This window comes from Fusarium poae, chromosome 1 (assembly GCF_019609905.1).
Source record: "Fusarium poae strain DAOMC 252244 chromosome 1, whole genome shotgun sequence".
Lineage (NCBI taxonomy): Eukaryota > Fungi > Ascomycota > Sordariomycetes > Hypocreales > Nectriaceae > Fusarium > Fusarium poae.
In genome coordinates this window covers 11,809,870-11,824,552 of record NC_058399.1, presented here as the reverse complement: position 1 = coordinate 11,824,552, position 14,683 = coordinate 11,809,870, and the positions used below count along the sequence as shown (strand labels likewise).

Below are 14,683 nucleotides of genomic sequence, written 5' to 3'. Positions count from 1 at the left end.
TTGTTACCTCATCCCAAGGAAACGGGTTCCTTATCTGGCCTATGCTCAACTCCACTTTTTGTCCAGTCCCACGCGTGTGCGCGATTATCGCAATCTTGGATAAGAACAGAATTTACTATCTTTCCTATCTGTCTTGTCGACCTCTCTATCTATCCCGTCTACACCCGTACATGTCTTAATGTAATGGCCGACGATATTCCGAATCCACCCGCCAAGAGGTCTCAGGTACCGAGAGCTTGTCAACGATGTAAAACTCTACGCCGGGGCTGCAATGAATATCGCCCCTGCAGGAGATGTGTGGATGCAGGTCTTGCAGATCGATGTGCCGGACAGTCCGGTTCTCCCACCATCCTTCAGTCTGTCCACGCAGTGTACCCGTACCCCTACCAGTCATTCCCAAACATACAAAATGGCCCTGCGGATGCCCTCGCCAGACTGACTGACCTTGTCCCTAGTCAGGTAGTGGACCACTGCGTTGAGCGCTTCTTTTCGAGACTGTACCCTACGATACCCATTCTGACGCGCGACTATGTTGACCAGCTCAGATCGACTTCTTCATCTTCACTGGATGAGAGGTTGGAAGCTTACTCTGTTCTTGCGGCCATGTGTGCCCAGGTCTTGCTTCAGTCTGAAGAGCCAGAGAATCTTCTCTCGCAAGGTGTTATCGCCCAGAATAACGCGACATATGGATCAATGATTGTTGACCAGGCTGTTGCCCTTCATCAATCAACGCCAAGAACCATGAGACCCCGTTTGAACCAATGCCTGATTGCCTTCTTTATATACGCGTGTCAGGCGAGGTTATCGCATCACAGTCAGACATTTTTGTTTCTGCGCGAGGCCACGACTCTTTTCTGTTTGCTAAGGCTCGACTCCATGGATCATAATTCTAAAGCGCTCGCCCATCGTTTGTTCTGGGTGCTCGTGATATCTGAACGATCACACGCGATCCGATATCGTCGTCCAATTACTTTGCAGATAACGGATGAAGCGCCAGAGATTGACATGAATGATCCTTCATTGTCAGGATTCTGGAGTTTGTCAGCCCTATTTCGACCAATCGATACATCCTTTGTCGCCCTTCTCAATCAGGAAAGGTTTGCAATTACACCACCTCTTTCTTCACTCGACTTTGTCGAGACTGAGGTTAATACAGCAATCAAGCCAGACGCACTACTTCACGAAACACAAAAAGCGAACCTGAGGATAACCCAACTCTGGCTACGCATGACGGTTTGGAAACTACGTCTCCGACTAGGTCATCTAAGCGAAAATGCACAGCAGTACAGTCTCACATATCAATACCCTCTAATGATTGCTAAAGACTTGACACTCTCAACACGAGATCTCTCCATCGACAGTATCAGTATACATGGCATAGGCGTCACGGAAAAACTGTACGATATTGTCTCGACAGTAGTGGATGTACTTGCTCGCGTGCCCGTGGCTCCTTCGAGCCCACAAGGGTTAGCCATGGGAACAGCACCTGAAGATGACTTGTTGTATATTCGAGATCTCATTACTAAACTACCAGGTGGTACAGATACATATGACCCTCTTCTGGAAAAGCACATCCAACAAGCGCTACCTAGTCCTGATTCGAATGTGTCTCAAAATAGTCCGTCAATACCAAGAGTAAATCCACAATAAGATTGTATCAGATATCATGTACCATATATCACATGCCTCCTGTTCTCATCCATGATTACGTTCAAATATCTATTGAATATCTTTATCGGCAATCGGGTGATTGTCAGAGACAACCGAATGGGAATAGGGGTCCACATGCGTCTTGGCAAACTTTCTTGCTGACACTCGTTTCTCGAATAGCAGATCCAACTCTGCATAGGTCCTGTTTCTTGGTTCAGGAAGTCTGAAGTAAACCCAAATGGCAGAAAGTAAACAGGATCCAGCCCAGAAATAAGCCGTGCGAGCGCCCCAGTTCCACGCTGTCGATGATAACTGATAATTGGTCATGACATTGACGAATATGTTGCTAGCATTGTATGCAGCGCGAGCCATCACAATTGTCTTTGCCTTGAGTCGGGTTGAGGACAGCTCGGAGATCAATGAATAGGTGACTGGACCGACAGTAAAGTCATAGACAAACGTAAAAACGATGAGCATTGCGCCGATTGCCCAGACTGAACCATTGTTGTTGGCGAATGATAGTGACCCAACAATGATGAGGATGATGAGTTGAGTGCATAGACCACTGAAGTGAATAGTCCTTCGACCAACCTTGGCCATCAAGAACCAAGACCCAAATGTGCCGACCATGCCAAGGGCATACTGTGCCATGGAGAGTGAGAATGAGTTGCTGGCATCCATACCAGCTTGAGTCAAGAAATATGAAAAGTAACCCATGAGGTTTTGACCACCAAGAGTCTGGACGAGCCAGATACCCACCACAATCTCTGTACGTCGGAGGTCGATACCCTTGAAGCAATCACGGTAGCTGGTACCCTCCTTTAGGTTCTTTTCCATCTCGTTTGTGTGCTCAATCATGGCAATTGTTTCATCGGCGTTGAAGTTAGGTTGTTGAGGAGACGTGAGTCGGAGGAGAGACTTCTTTGCAGCGGCGCGATTGCCTTTTCGGACATGCCACCATGGGGACCTTGAACACTATCAGTTGAGTTTCATGAAAGAGACAATGATCTGGTATCTTACTCGGGAGCAAAAATGACACCTGCAAGGATTGGGACAGGCCACACCCATTGTACCCCAAAAGGGATACGATAAGCCCACTCATCCCCCCGTCCAACAGAGCCCTTGTTGACGGCAGCAGCAAAGAACTGCCCAATAACCCAACACATATTGATGAATGTTGTTAGGTATGGTCGGAGCACAACCGGTGCTACTTCGGACGCATATGCGGGTGTAACACTCTGGAACGCACCCCATGGAATACCTGTCACATCAGCAAATGCGTAGCTGTTGTCGATGAATTAATACATACCACAAAGGACCTCTCCTAAAACAAGAATCTTGATGTTTGGGGCGAAGAATAACACAAAGACAAATGCAATCATGAGGACAAGCGCTCCGACTGTAGTCATCTTGTATCCATATCGATCAGACGCCCATCCCGCAAGGATAAGACCAATGATCTCACCAGCGCGAGCACCGTTTGACAATCCAGATTGCCAAGCAGCCGAAACAGCGAACTTGTCTTTCTCGGGATTGTACGTGCCAAATTTCTCGTTGAAGACGGGAGAGGCATACAAGTTACCCAGCAAAGCAAGATCGTACCCTTCCATGATAAGAGTGGTGGACAAAAGAACAGACCAACCAATAGCTTTTGGGTATGTTTTGACAGCTTGCCACAAAGTCATGTAGTGCTCAGCTTCAGCAGCGACTTTTGCTTCCGAGGCGAGGATCTCGGGAGTGACAGCTTCTTCATGCTGCGCGTCAGGCGCTTTTTCTGGGTAGGGATTGGGAGAGGTCATTGTGAATTAACGAAAGCGAAATGTAGAGGATTTGGATGCTGGAGAATTGGCAGCTTGCACAATAAAAAGGAGAAAGAATCAGGTCTTTATATACTATACCAACCGAGGCTGCCTCTCACAACTGGAAAGTAAACGGCCTCGGTGCATATCCACTAGAAAAAGAAAAAAGGCCGTTGGTCATTCGGTACTACCCGTGGGGAAAAGGAATGAAAACCTGGGGATGATTGACTGTGCAGTGTGGGGAGGAGCAGAAGATTGGACGATCAAGTTTGCTGGTACCTACCAGCAGGAGACTCCGCTAGTCTCGTGGAGACTCCGTCAATAGTTCAAAGTGTTATTGGACACCGTTGGAGTCGACGCTAAAGACGGAGCAGCTCCGCGATGTTTTCACAAGAGACGGAGTTTCCGCCTCTCAAAATCAGCCACATCATTTGGCTTATCAGACTGACATGACGCGAATTCGTCTGATGGCAAGACAAAGAAGCATGGTCGATCTTTGCCTAAAATCACAACTCGGCGGAAAGTCCGATACATGTATGCGGCTCCAATGGAGTTTGGATTATCTCCACATTCTGTCGTATCTGGGTTTATCTCAGTGATAAACCGCTCATTTCCCCTCGTCAATCCTTTTCTCTCCATGTTCATCTAGATGTCAATTTAATCGGCGCGCCCTTCTTACTATCTCTGGTTACTGAATTTGCCATCACAATCGTCAACACCATGGGTTCCATCATTTGGGATGAACAGCATCAATATGCTGGTACTCAACCCTGGTGGAAAGCCGCATCTTTTTACCAAGTCTACCCAGCTAGCTTCAAAGACTCCAACAGCGACGGTTGGGGAGACTTGCCTGGTCTGATCTCCAAACTGGACTATCTGAGCAATTTAGGTATTGATGTTGTTTGGGTCTCTCCCATTTTCGAAAGTCCTCAAAAAGACATGGGATATGACGTGTCAGATTACCAGAAGATTTACCAACCATACGGAAGCGTCGAAGATGTCGATATCCTTATTCTCCAATGTCATACAAGAGGGCTCAAGATTATCCTTGATCTTGTCGTAAATCATACGTCAATTGAACACGAGTGGTTCAAAGAATCACGATCCTCAAAGAATAACCCGAAAAGAGACTGGTATATCTGGCAACCTGCGCGCTATGATAAAGACGGCGTTCGTCAACCCCCGACAAATTGGAGGGGGTATTTTGCCTGTTCTACGTGGACATGGGATGAGCATACACAAGAATACTATCTTCACCTGTACGCCCCAGACCAGCCGGATTTGAACTGGGATAACGAAGAGTGTCGTGAAGCAATCTACGAAAACACAATGCGTTTCTGGCTTGATCGTGGCGTCGACGGGTTTCGCATCGATACAGTCAATAAGTATTCAAAGCGAAAGGATTTCGTCGATGTCCCTGTGATGGATCCTTCGTCACCTCATCAACCGGCACCTGAGATGTGGTGTAACGGACCAAGAATTCATGAGTTTATCCATGAAATGAATGAGAAGGTACTCAGACCGTATAACGCTGTGTCTGTGGGCGAGCTATCCAATACACCTCATCCATCACAGGTCATACCTTATGTATCTGCTGCAGCAAAAGAGTTGGATATGGTATTCGAGTTCTCTATGATCAGACTCGGTAACGGCAACGGCTTTGGTGACAAGTATATCTACCAACACTTCCCATTATCGAAGCTGAAGTCGTTTGTGGAACGGTGGCAGAGCTTCATTGAGGGAACGGATGCATGGACAACAGTTTTCTGCGAGAACCATGACAACGGAAGAACAGTCGATCGTTTCGGTGACACATCATCGCGAGAATGGTGGCTGAAATCTGCAAAGACCATAGCGATGTGGCAAGCCACCCTCACAGGTACATTGTTTCTCTACCAAGGTCAAGAGATAGGCATGACCAACATGCCACGATCCTGGGGAATCGAAGAGTACAAGGACATTGAAAGCAGCAACTTCTTCGCGGAAGCTGTGGCATCGGGTAACGAGAAGAGAGTGAAGGATACAATGAATGGACTGCAAATCATGGCGCGTGACCATTCACGGATTCCATTCCAGTGGGATGATTCACCAAATGCAGGGTTTGCAAGCGCAAAAGCGAAGCCATGGATGAGGGTTCATGATGAGTACCGCGATATCAACGTTGCCAGACAAATCAATGATCCCGATTCAATTTTGAGCTTCTATAAAGGGATGTTACAACTGCGCAAGCAATACCAAGATCTTTTCGTCTTTGGTTCATTCAAGCTTGTTGATCTGGAAAATGAGTCTCTGTTCGTTTATCTGAAAGAGAGTGCTCTTTCTACCAAGGGTCGCAATGGACAGAAGAGAAAAGCATTGGTAATTCTCAACATGGGTAAAGAAGAACGTCTAGAACCCGATGTCTGCACTTATCTTAAGTGTTCATTGAATGAAGTTAAATTGCTTTCGAGCACTGAGGCAATGCCAGTTGACGTTCGAGGTAAAAAGAAAAATTTATCAGGCTGGGAGGGTAGACTCTATTTGAATTTTACTTAAGAGTAGGAAGGTTCCCTTATTCAACGTCGATCTAAGTAAAATGTTCTTACTATATAAATTACTATATATTATAATTAATGAATATAGTGTGAAAGAATCCGATGATTCGAGTTGAGAGATTAAAAGCCTATTAAGTATCTAGTGGCAGATCATTTCCTCATCAAATATCCTGGAGCTTTTCAAGCTCGAGGGTTTCCCAGCCGTCTCAAATTCAATTTATTCCTCACAACCACTAAATTCTAGCACATACCGCTAGAGACAGAGCTGAATTGTTAACTAACACATGTTCCTGCTCTTCCAGCCATGGCATTCTATATATCCCCCGAGGGACTGCCCCAGGGCTCCTCTATTACATTTTATGACTCTTCATTCTTCAAGCGGGGTTCAGAAACATCCACCCTCCCGACTCCAGCTGAAGTCCTAGCTAGACCTAATTTTGTCCCGCACGGCGAAACGATGAAAATACGCATACCAGCTGTGTTCAAGGAACTTGGTCTCGTTGTGAAACAAAGCAAAAAAATTCCACCGCCATCATTTCAGAAGGACAGTGTCTTTGGGCCATCCGACAATTTTTCTCTGAAGTCCCTGTTCCAGAGGTCTTTGGCTGGACAGAAGAACATGGATTCGCATTCCTATACCTGGAGTTTAATCACTGCAAATTAATTGCATGATGTCTCGATGCCACAGTTGTACTAGCTATAGTCAATCTGGCAGTTACCCCCGACGATCTGAAGCGGTCAAGGGATAAGGGTGACGGAACTCGGCGTCGGAACCCTGATAGATGGAATCATAAAAAGCATTGGAAATGCAACTGGCCATGTTTGACAGCTGATTTTTGCATTTAGCTCTGCCGACCTCTAGTCCTGTAGTGTGGAATAAAGTCATTCGACCCCCTTGCAAACTCAATTTCCGGTAGCCGTGTCTTTCCCAAGTTGAGCTGATCACTTACTGGAAACAGCTAGCTTCACTGTACTGAGCTAATACTACAGCATGGCGATCTTGGCTGCATTGGTAATTCCCAGAGATCCGGCAGAACCTAGCGTGGTCAATGGTTGGTACGACATTGTTTACTGAAGTCTTGAACTTCGCAGTCGGATTGCTGGAAAGCGGAGGCTTTAAAACAGGAAGCTCAATAGAATGATAATCTTTCCCATTTTGAAAGTTACTAGTATAGATTTTAACTAGATTGACTTTAACAGTCCCGATTTTAAACTAATTAGAATTGATACTTAGACAATCATACCATAGTGGTAAAAAGATTACCTGTGTGAGATAAATAGTGTGCTTTCAGTGTGTCTCAGATGACGTGGTTACAATGTCACGAAAGACAGATTTAAGCAAGATCAATTCGTAAGGCATAAGACTATGTGGCTGGAAGAGCCTAATGATACAGGCACAAATACAAGTCGCTGTACATTGCTGTAGACCTTTGTTGTTATAACCCTTATGTATCTCTTACCTGCACAACTACAACAACAACAATTCAATCTCGTTAATCTATGTCAGCCTTTCCAATCAGACTCAGCCCAACAAACTTCAAACACTAGATCTATCTTTCAACTAACCAACAGGACTGTAGTATACACTACATTAACAGCACCTAACACTCACACCTCTGCTTCATTGTTCCACCAAAGGCCACCTTTTTTATCTCTATGATCGCTGTTAGCATTACAATGGCCAGTGCTAGGAAGCCAATCGACAATCCTAAATGCCCGTCCGACGGCGATTGCCAGGACATAATTGGGTTCGCTGCTCGCTGCAGCCTTATGTGCGACACTTCAAACAGCTGTGCTTGTAACTCGGGTTGTTCCATTAATATAGCTGTTGACCCGGCTTATGACGGTGTCTGTGTTCAGAATTAGTTATTGGCAACTATAGCTTTCAAGTAGCCGGACAAGAAGTAATATGGAGGATATCAATCTAGGGTAGTAGCAAGAAGGATACAGTTGTATTGTCACTCATGCCAGGTTTTTGTCTTGGTTGAGCTCTGCATAGATGTTGAAGCTCAACTAACGGTAGTTTAAGCTTTACTGTTATGTCACTGCTGTAAATAAAAATCACAGTTATACTCGCTAGTGTTGTGTAATCTTGCTCTGGTCACGCTGCCTATTAGAGTTTTGTTTTTGTTTAAGAGTTAGTTTTTAAGTTGTACATTTAAATCAACACATTGAACATTTTCACATGATTTGAAGACCAGTTGCTAATCTTTTAACGTAATTAGATGGGGGGTAATATCTATATGACGATATTATATGTATTCACTTCTTTATAACAGGGAAGACTTTCAGTCAGGAGCAGGAAACAGGGATTTAAAAGTGTTGATCCTTACCTCTCCTCCAGAAGGCGCTAGTAGTGTCTCTGAATAATATCAGCCTAAGGGTCTTAGTCTCGATTAGACAGCGGTGGTATCTAGACAGCTATTCCGTCCTGGGAAAAGAAGAAATAATAAATGGCTTTATTGCCTATCTTGTCTCAGTTGACTGCCGATCTTACACAGCACGGGAGAGAATAAGGATGATCACAACAGGTAAAGGAAGCGGTAACTGGAGGGCGCTGGTCGAAGTTGAAATATATAAATATAGGGTTAAGTCGCTTGATTTCGGTCAGGCTATTTCACACTCTATTCCATTTCTGCATCTTACCTGCAACACTGTCACGAAACTTCAAGTTTTCCTCAAGAGACATTATCTTAAATCTACGCTACACCGCCACTTAAACAACCACCAAGACTCTCAAATCAACCCTCAATCTCAACAATTGTCTCACTTATTCCATCATCATGAAGGCTACGTTTTTCATCTCCATTATCGCCGCCACTGTTACTCTAGTCAATGCAGACCCCGTTGGTGACTCGTTGGCCAACCCTGCATGCCCACCCGCCCCCGATTCTTGCGCAGATATCATAGAGATGAGTAGTGAATGCTACGAGCTCAATGGCGGAGATGTTGAGTGCTCTGAAGAAAAGTCCATCTGCGAATGTCCAGAAGGCTGTCACTTAGTCGAAGCTCAGGACCCAGCGATGTATCCTAGTGGAGCCTGTGTGGTTATCGAGGAGTAGACTTGCACCTAATGCAAATTGCAGCAAGATGCTATTATTTGAAGGTTTTCGAGGCGTAAGTCCCGAGGTATACATATAAGCAGCAAGATGCATAGGAGATGCAAGGACTTTTGTGCATTACCGGGAGGAACATAAATCTAGCAAACAGAGATATACTTTACCTCGTATTAAATTCACATGCCGATCTTCCATTTTTATAAAGCTGAAAATTGAGGGATAAAATGTCAGGACGGTACATGCCGTAGATCATTGAATATAAAATCTTGGGCGCTACTATTATTTGACTATTATTTGAAGGTTTTCGAGGCGTAAGTCCCGAGGTATATATATAAAATTAACTCAATGATAAATGCAGTTTTTGAAGGTTTTGAAGGACGAAATAGGCCAATCTTATTCAGAATAATGCAATATCTGTGCATTTGCGCCCGCTTGAACCTGCACAGGTTGTAGGTTTGCAGATAGTTATGGAGCCGTTGTTTCAGATCTGCCCACCACTACCCAAAACACATACATTCGGGAACAAGGTTCAGCGATGTTGGTCTGGTAGTGAAAATAGCGGTTCAATGCGGGCCACAACCTCTGCAGAAAAGGTTGTATTGCGGGCGCGTAGTTGAGCTATATGAGAGTGCTAGTTGTACACATTCAGCCTACTAGTAGACCAGAAATAGAACATTCATGCGAGGCCCATTGTAGAGTCAATCAAATACCAATGACCGCCTCAAGTAAAAACCAAAGGAACTGCGTGATTAACTGCTCTCCAAGAATTAATCCAAAAAAACAGTGTACATCATGACTCTCAAAGCACCAATTATACTCGACAGAACGACTACAAAAGGCAAAACAAATACCAATGTGTCCTTTAAAACTATACTCTTACTCCTCGCAAGTCATATTTACCGTCAACAATCCTTTAAATACTAACTTACCAGCAGTCCATCAACTTAATCTACTTTGCCCAAGTAGCCAATGTTGTCGGCTCAGGAGCTCTGACGCGGGATATTGCAGCTACAGTGGGTGACTCCTCCGATTCAGTTTGGTACACGCAGACCATAGCAATCTTCACGGCTATACTTGGCATTCCCATCAGCCAAGCCGCCGACCTTTGGGGCCGCAAGATATTCCTTGTCGCATTGACTGCCTTCGGCTTCATCGGTTCTCTCATCATAGCCGGTGCCAATTCCCCATGTTTGGCCATCACTGGTTTTGCAGTCACAGGTATATCCTACGGCGCTCAGCCTCTGCTCCACGCGGTGGCGTCAGAGGTCTTTGCGAGGAAGTATCGTCCTTGGGCTCAATGTAGCGTAAATGTTGCTGCTTCACTTGGGGCGATCATGGGATTGTTGGTTGGTGGTGCGGTAACCAGAAATGAGAATCATGTTGGGTTTCGCTCATATTGGTATATGGTAGCTGGCATGTACGCCTTTGCCACGATCTCGGTACAGCTACTATACTCACCTCCCCCAAGAACGTTGCAGCTTGTTTGCAGCTTCCATGATAAGCTACGTCGCTTGGACTGGCTTGGTTATGGCTTCTTGACACCTGCTCTCGTCCTCTTTTGCATGTCCCTCGCATGGCTTCAGAATCCGTACTCATGGACTGATGCTCACGTTATGGTCACATTTATCATTGGTATCTGCCTTGTCTTGGGTTTGATAGCCTACGAGACGTCGGTAAAAAGAGACGGCATGTTTCACCATCGTCTTTTCCAGAACCGAAACTTCCCATTGGCTCTTGTCTGCATTTTCGCTGAAGGTATGGTTTTCTTCTGTGCCAACGACTACTTCGCATTTCAGGTCAGTATACTCTTCTCACAAGACAGTCTGATCACTGGCGTACATTACTCCGTTGCCTTTGCGGCTCTTGGCATCTCTGCAATCGTCTCAGGTCTCTGGTGCTCAAAGACGAAGGCTGTGCGTATACCAACGACTGTTGCCTTTTCGTCTTTTGTGGTATTTGATATCTTGATGGCAACCATATCTCAAGAAACTACCACTGGCCAGATCTGGGTCTTTCCCATCTTTTTAGGGTTCGGACTCGGTATATGTTTACCCTCTCTTGTCACAGCAGCCCATTTCGCAGCGCCGCCAGAATTAGTCGCCATCGCTTCAGGTCTCATGATCTCTTTGAGGAGTTTAGGAGGTTCAGTTGGTCTTGCAGTCTACAATGCCGTCTTCCATCACGGGTTCTCATCCAGTGTTGGTCCCAAAATTGCCGACGCCGTTTTGCCACTTGGATTTCCAAACAAGAACCTCCCTCAACTTATCTCTGCATTTGTCAGCCATAATGACACGGCAATAAAAGAAATCCCCGAAATCTCGCCCGAGATTATAGAAGCTGGGAGAGAAGGTCTCCTTGAAGCTTTCAGAATTGGCTTTCGAGGTGTGTGGATCACTACAGCCTGTCTATCAGTGTTTGCAGGCATTGGTGAGTGTAATTCAGTTCAGAATCTTGCTGGCGTTATTAACTAATGTGTTCCCCAGCCGCAATCCTTCTTCGCGATCCAAGAGAGAACTTCACTGCTCATGTCGACGCACCAATTGTTGCGATTACAGAGACTGAAGAAGAAACGCAAGGGTCCACCGTCACTCTGGCTAGAATGTCATGAACAATACGTCCTACTTTCTGCAATGGATGTATCAGGCTGCGACTAGTTCTTCGTCTCACGGTCTTGATTCTTGTAGAATCTTAATTAAAACTGTCTTACCAGTTACCACGAATATAGGCGAAGCGATTCTAAATCAGGGCGGATGGATACGACGTGCTGGGGGAAAGACAAAGGAATATATATTGCACATATACCGAGTGTAATAAAGTGGATGTGCAAAATGTCATGACCCAATGCCAGCGTCATATTTAATCAAGCTTCATTTCCCCACGAGCGCCTTTAGATTCCTAAATACTTGATCAGCAGACGTCTGTGCATTTTTACCCTTTGACTAACCTGATATTTTATAGTAGTGTTAAGCACGCAATAATGGTATCAGGGATCTCAGCTATGATAACTGTTAGGTCGTGGAATGTATGTAACTAGTCAAAGTCTCCAAGGTTGTCTGCTAATGGGACCTTTGGCTCCTTTTCATTGGACTGCCTTGATCTAAGCCGCATGCTCGCATAATCTACCGCGAATACTTGTTTCCAGAAGGAAATCAACTAGTTTTATCTCTTATATCGAGTGTTATGTGTAGGAGTGGCTGGGGAGACGATCCATCGATCGACGCAACAAGCTCATCGTGGGTCGAAGTCGAATTCACGCTTTAGAGATATGGCAACGGAAAGCGAAGGGAAGTTCTCATAGGGCTGTATACTTCGGGACTTACGCCTTGGACATCTTCATATAATAGTTCTCATAGGGCAAGGAGGGAAGACTGGAAGTGTTAGAAAACACGGACCAGGTACAGCCCTGGTAAAGTCAATTAAGAGTCAGTATACCAGACATCGCGCCTTAAAAAAGAAGCCTTCCCGAAAAACAAGTCATGGCACTTCCTATTCACCTCCCCCTCCACCATCACCACCACAGCCTCCATCCCCTCCGCTGAATCCAGCCCCTCCGCCTCCACTTATGTCGTCATTTCTCCCCGTCCTTCTTAACACTCTTCTTTGTTTGACTGCATTTATCCCATTAACTATGTTGGACAGGCTGGTCCGCCCAACGTCTGGAGGAGCGAGCTTCGAAGCACAAGGAACATATTCTGTAAACCATTCTCGAACTGACGTTCCTCTCTCGATATCTTTCGAATATGCATTTTTCCACTCCTCTTCCGTGTACTTGAGAAGCACATCACCCGATCTTGTGCCTGAATCCGGTTCCACCACCCATTCCGCATGCTCGCAACAGAACAGCCAGTAATGGGCTGGGTAAAGTCGGTGGGTTTGCCACAGGAGATCAACCTGTATAGTCGGGGGCATTAAGCGGATGAATCGCGGTCCGATAGGTTTTGTCGTTGTCTGATTGTCTGAACTAGAAGCGGCTTCATTATTTGGGTCAAGTCTCGACTTATAACGACCATGTTTGCCCTTCCTCCATAACACATGACAAATTAGATCCATGTAGTCTCTATAGTTGTTCACATGTTTGGTTAAACTGTCGTTAAACCCTGGCAGCGTGTTTTTTACATGAACCATAACCTTCCAGAACGATACCTGCTGTTCCAGTTCGGCTCGTAAATCTTGCAGTACCGGCCATGGCCGAAGTCCACAAGTTGCGTTGAACTCTTCATGCTGGCTCTGATTCCGGCACCTTTCTTCAACGCGCTGCGTTCTTATTGCCGTGTATGCCTCGATGCTCCAGACTTTGAAACCGTGCTCTGGAACAGCTGTTCGACAACGGAGCCATTCATGCATAATCACGACGCGAGGTCTTTGGTTCTTTAATTTACCCGGAGTTTTCCTATCGGTTTGTGCAGTCCATCTTGAACTTGAACTCGGAGGTTGAGATGCATCTCTACCAAGGACCGAGGAAACAACTTTCAAAGGTCGCTTTTGTTCCCATGGAGGATAAGACCATAGCTGGTATGGTAAGTTTGGACCTGGACAAGCGGTCCGATCAGGTGTGTTGGTGTCCAGCCAATGTTTTCGACTTTTTCTTGGGAACCACTCTCCTGACAGTAACTGTGTCATTGGAAAGTGCCGGTGACGAAGGCCAAATATGCCATTTAATACTTTCGAACGATTATCATAGATGTAGTGGTGAAAACGAGATGGCGAAAGCATGTGCAGGTACATGATAAGTGCAACGTCCCTGCTATTGTTGGTTATCAGCTTCCATTTTGGATGAGGTCTGCATACCATGGTGGTGGAATGTCGCTCGGGGAATATCCTCGTGCGTCGATCATTCGGGAGTAGACGATATATCGCCATTCTGAGTATGCCAACGTCTCATCGCTGATATACCCGTTACCATCACCCAAGTGTGTGATAAGTTTCAGAAATATCTCGATTAGCTCAAGGTGTTGCTGGTCTCGACATCAGTCTGGAGCGACTCTGAGATGGTTGGTACTGTTATCTTACCGCAGCAGCGTCTTCCAAAGGGATGGGCTTTTTAGACCACGGGTCATCAAATACGGTTGCGAAATCCATGTCCTATAATCGAGTTTTGAATTACAACCAGAAGTGTAGATTTAATTTTCTGAAGGAAAGAATCAGGATGGAGCGTACACTCGGTTGTATGGTACACCGTTGGGGGCTGTGTGGTTATTACAATTGCTTGGCGAATGCTTACAGTTTAGGTTAGCCAAGGCATTTTTGGCCAGTGAATGTATCGGATTGACGAGAGCGGAATTGTTCCGGTGGGCACATGACATTGTGTAGATGTTTCTTGGCATTTTCTCGTTACGTGTATCCGTAAGCTCATGGAATCTATAATTGAAATTAAAAGCAATGAAAATACAAAATCCGAAAACATGTCTCCGACGGGGATTGAACTGTCGTAGCCGACCAACGGGACACGACGATATCGGAGCTTGGCCCTGTCTGGTCGAAGCTGAGTCTCATCCCAGATGAGAGCACCCCAAATACCATCACAAATGAATTCTACATAGACGCGACATTGTTTGATACTTTGGAGCCACTGCTCGCTGGGACGACACCGTCTTACCATTCCATACTATCACGTCTTCAGCTGCTATCGCGATGAGTTTTC

At 45.5% G+C, this 14,683-nt stretch overlaps 5 protein-coding genes across 5 annotated transcripts; 3 read left to right on the top strand and 2 right to left on the bottom strand.

The window, feature by feature from the left end:
• Positions 1-183: 183 nt before the first annotated feature.
• FPOAC1_003853 (uncharacterized protein) lies at positions 184-1,650 on the top strand (the record flags this gene model as incomplete). Its single annotated transcript, XM_044848408.1, has 1 exon — positions 184-1,650. The coding sequence occupies one exon, from the start codon at positions 184-186 to the stop codon at positions 1,648-1,650; it is 1,467 nt and encodes a 488-aa protein (XP_044714324.1).
• A 69-nt stretch (positions 1,651-1,719) lies between these two features.
• Positions 1,720-3,449, bottom strand: FPOAC1_003852 (uncharacterized protein; the record flags this gene model as incomplete). The annotated part of the gene is made up of 3 exons (XM_044848407.1): positions 1,720-2,617; positions 2,671-2,911; positions 2,960-3,449. The coding sequence occupies 3 exons, from the start codon at positions 3,447-3,449 to the stop codon at positions 1,720-1,722; spliced, it is 1,629 nt and encodes a 542-aa protein (XP_044714323.1).
• A 720-nt stretch (positions 3,450-4,169) lies between these two features.
• Positions 4,170-5,984, top strand: FPOAC1_003851 (uncharacterized protein; the record flags this gene model as incomplete). The annotated part of the gene is made up of 1 exon (XM_044848406.1): positions 4,170-5,984. One exon carries the CDS (start codon positions 4,170-4,172, stop codon positions 5,982-5,984), a length of 1,815 nt encoding a protein of 604 aa, XP_044714322.1.
• A 2,782-nt stretch (positions 5,985-8,766) lies between these two features.
• On the top strand, positions 8,767-11,650 carry FPOAC1_003850 (uncharacterized protein; the record flags this gene model as incomplete). The annotated part of the gene is made up of 3 exons (XM_044848405.1): positions 8,767-9,027; positions 9,978-11,469; positions 11,526-11,650. 3 exons carry the CDS (start codon positions 8,767-8,769, stop codon positions 11,648-11,650), a joined length of 1,878 nt encoding a protein of 625 aa, XP_044714321.1.
• Positions 11,651-12,528: 878 nt separating this feature from the next.
• On the bottom strand, positions 12,529-14,121 carry FPOAC1_003849 (uncharacterized protein; the record flags this gene model as incomplete). Its single annotated transcript, XM_044848404.1, has 3 exons — positions 12,529-13,783; positions 13,831-13,997; positions 14,053-14,121. 3 exons carry the CDS (start codon positions 14,119-14,121, stop codon positions 12,529-12,531), a joined length of 1,491 nt encoding a protein of 496 aa, XP_044714320.1.
• Positions 14,122-14,683: the final 562 nt, after the last annotated feature.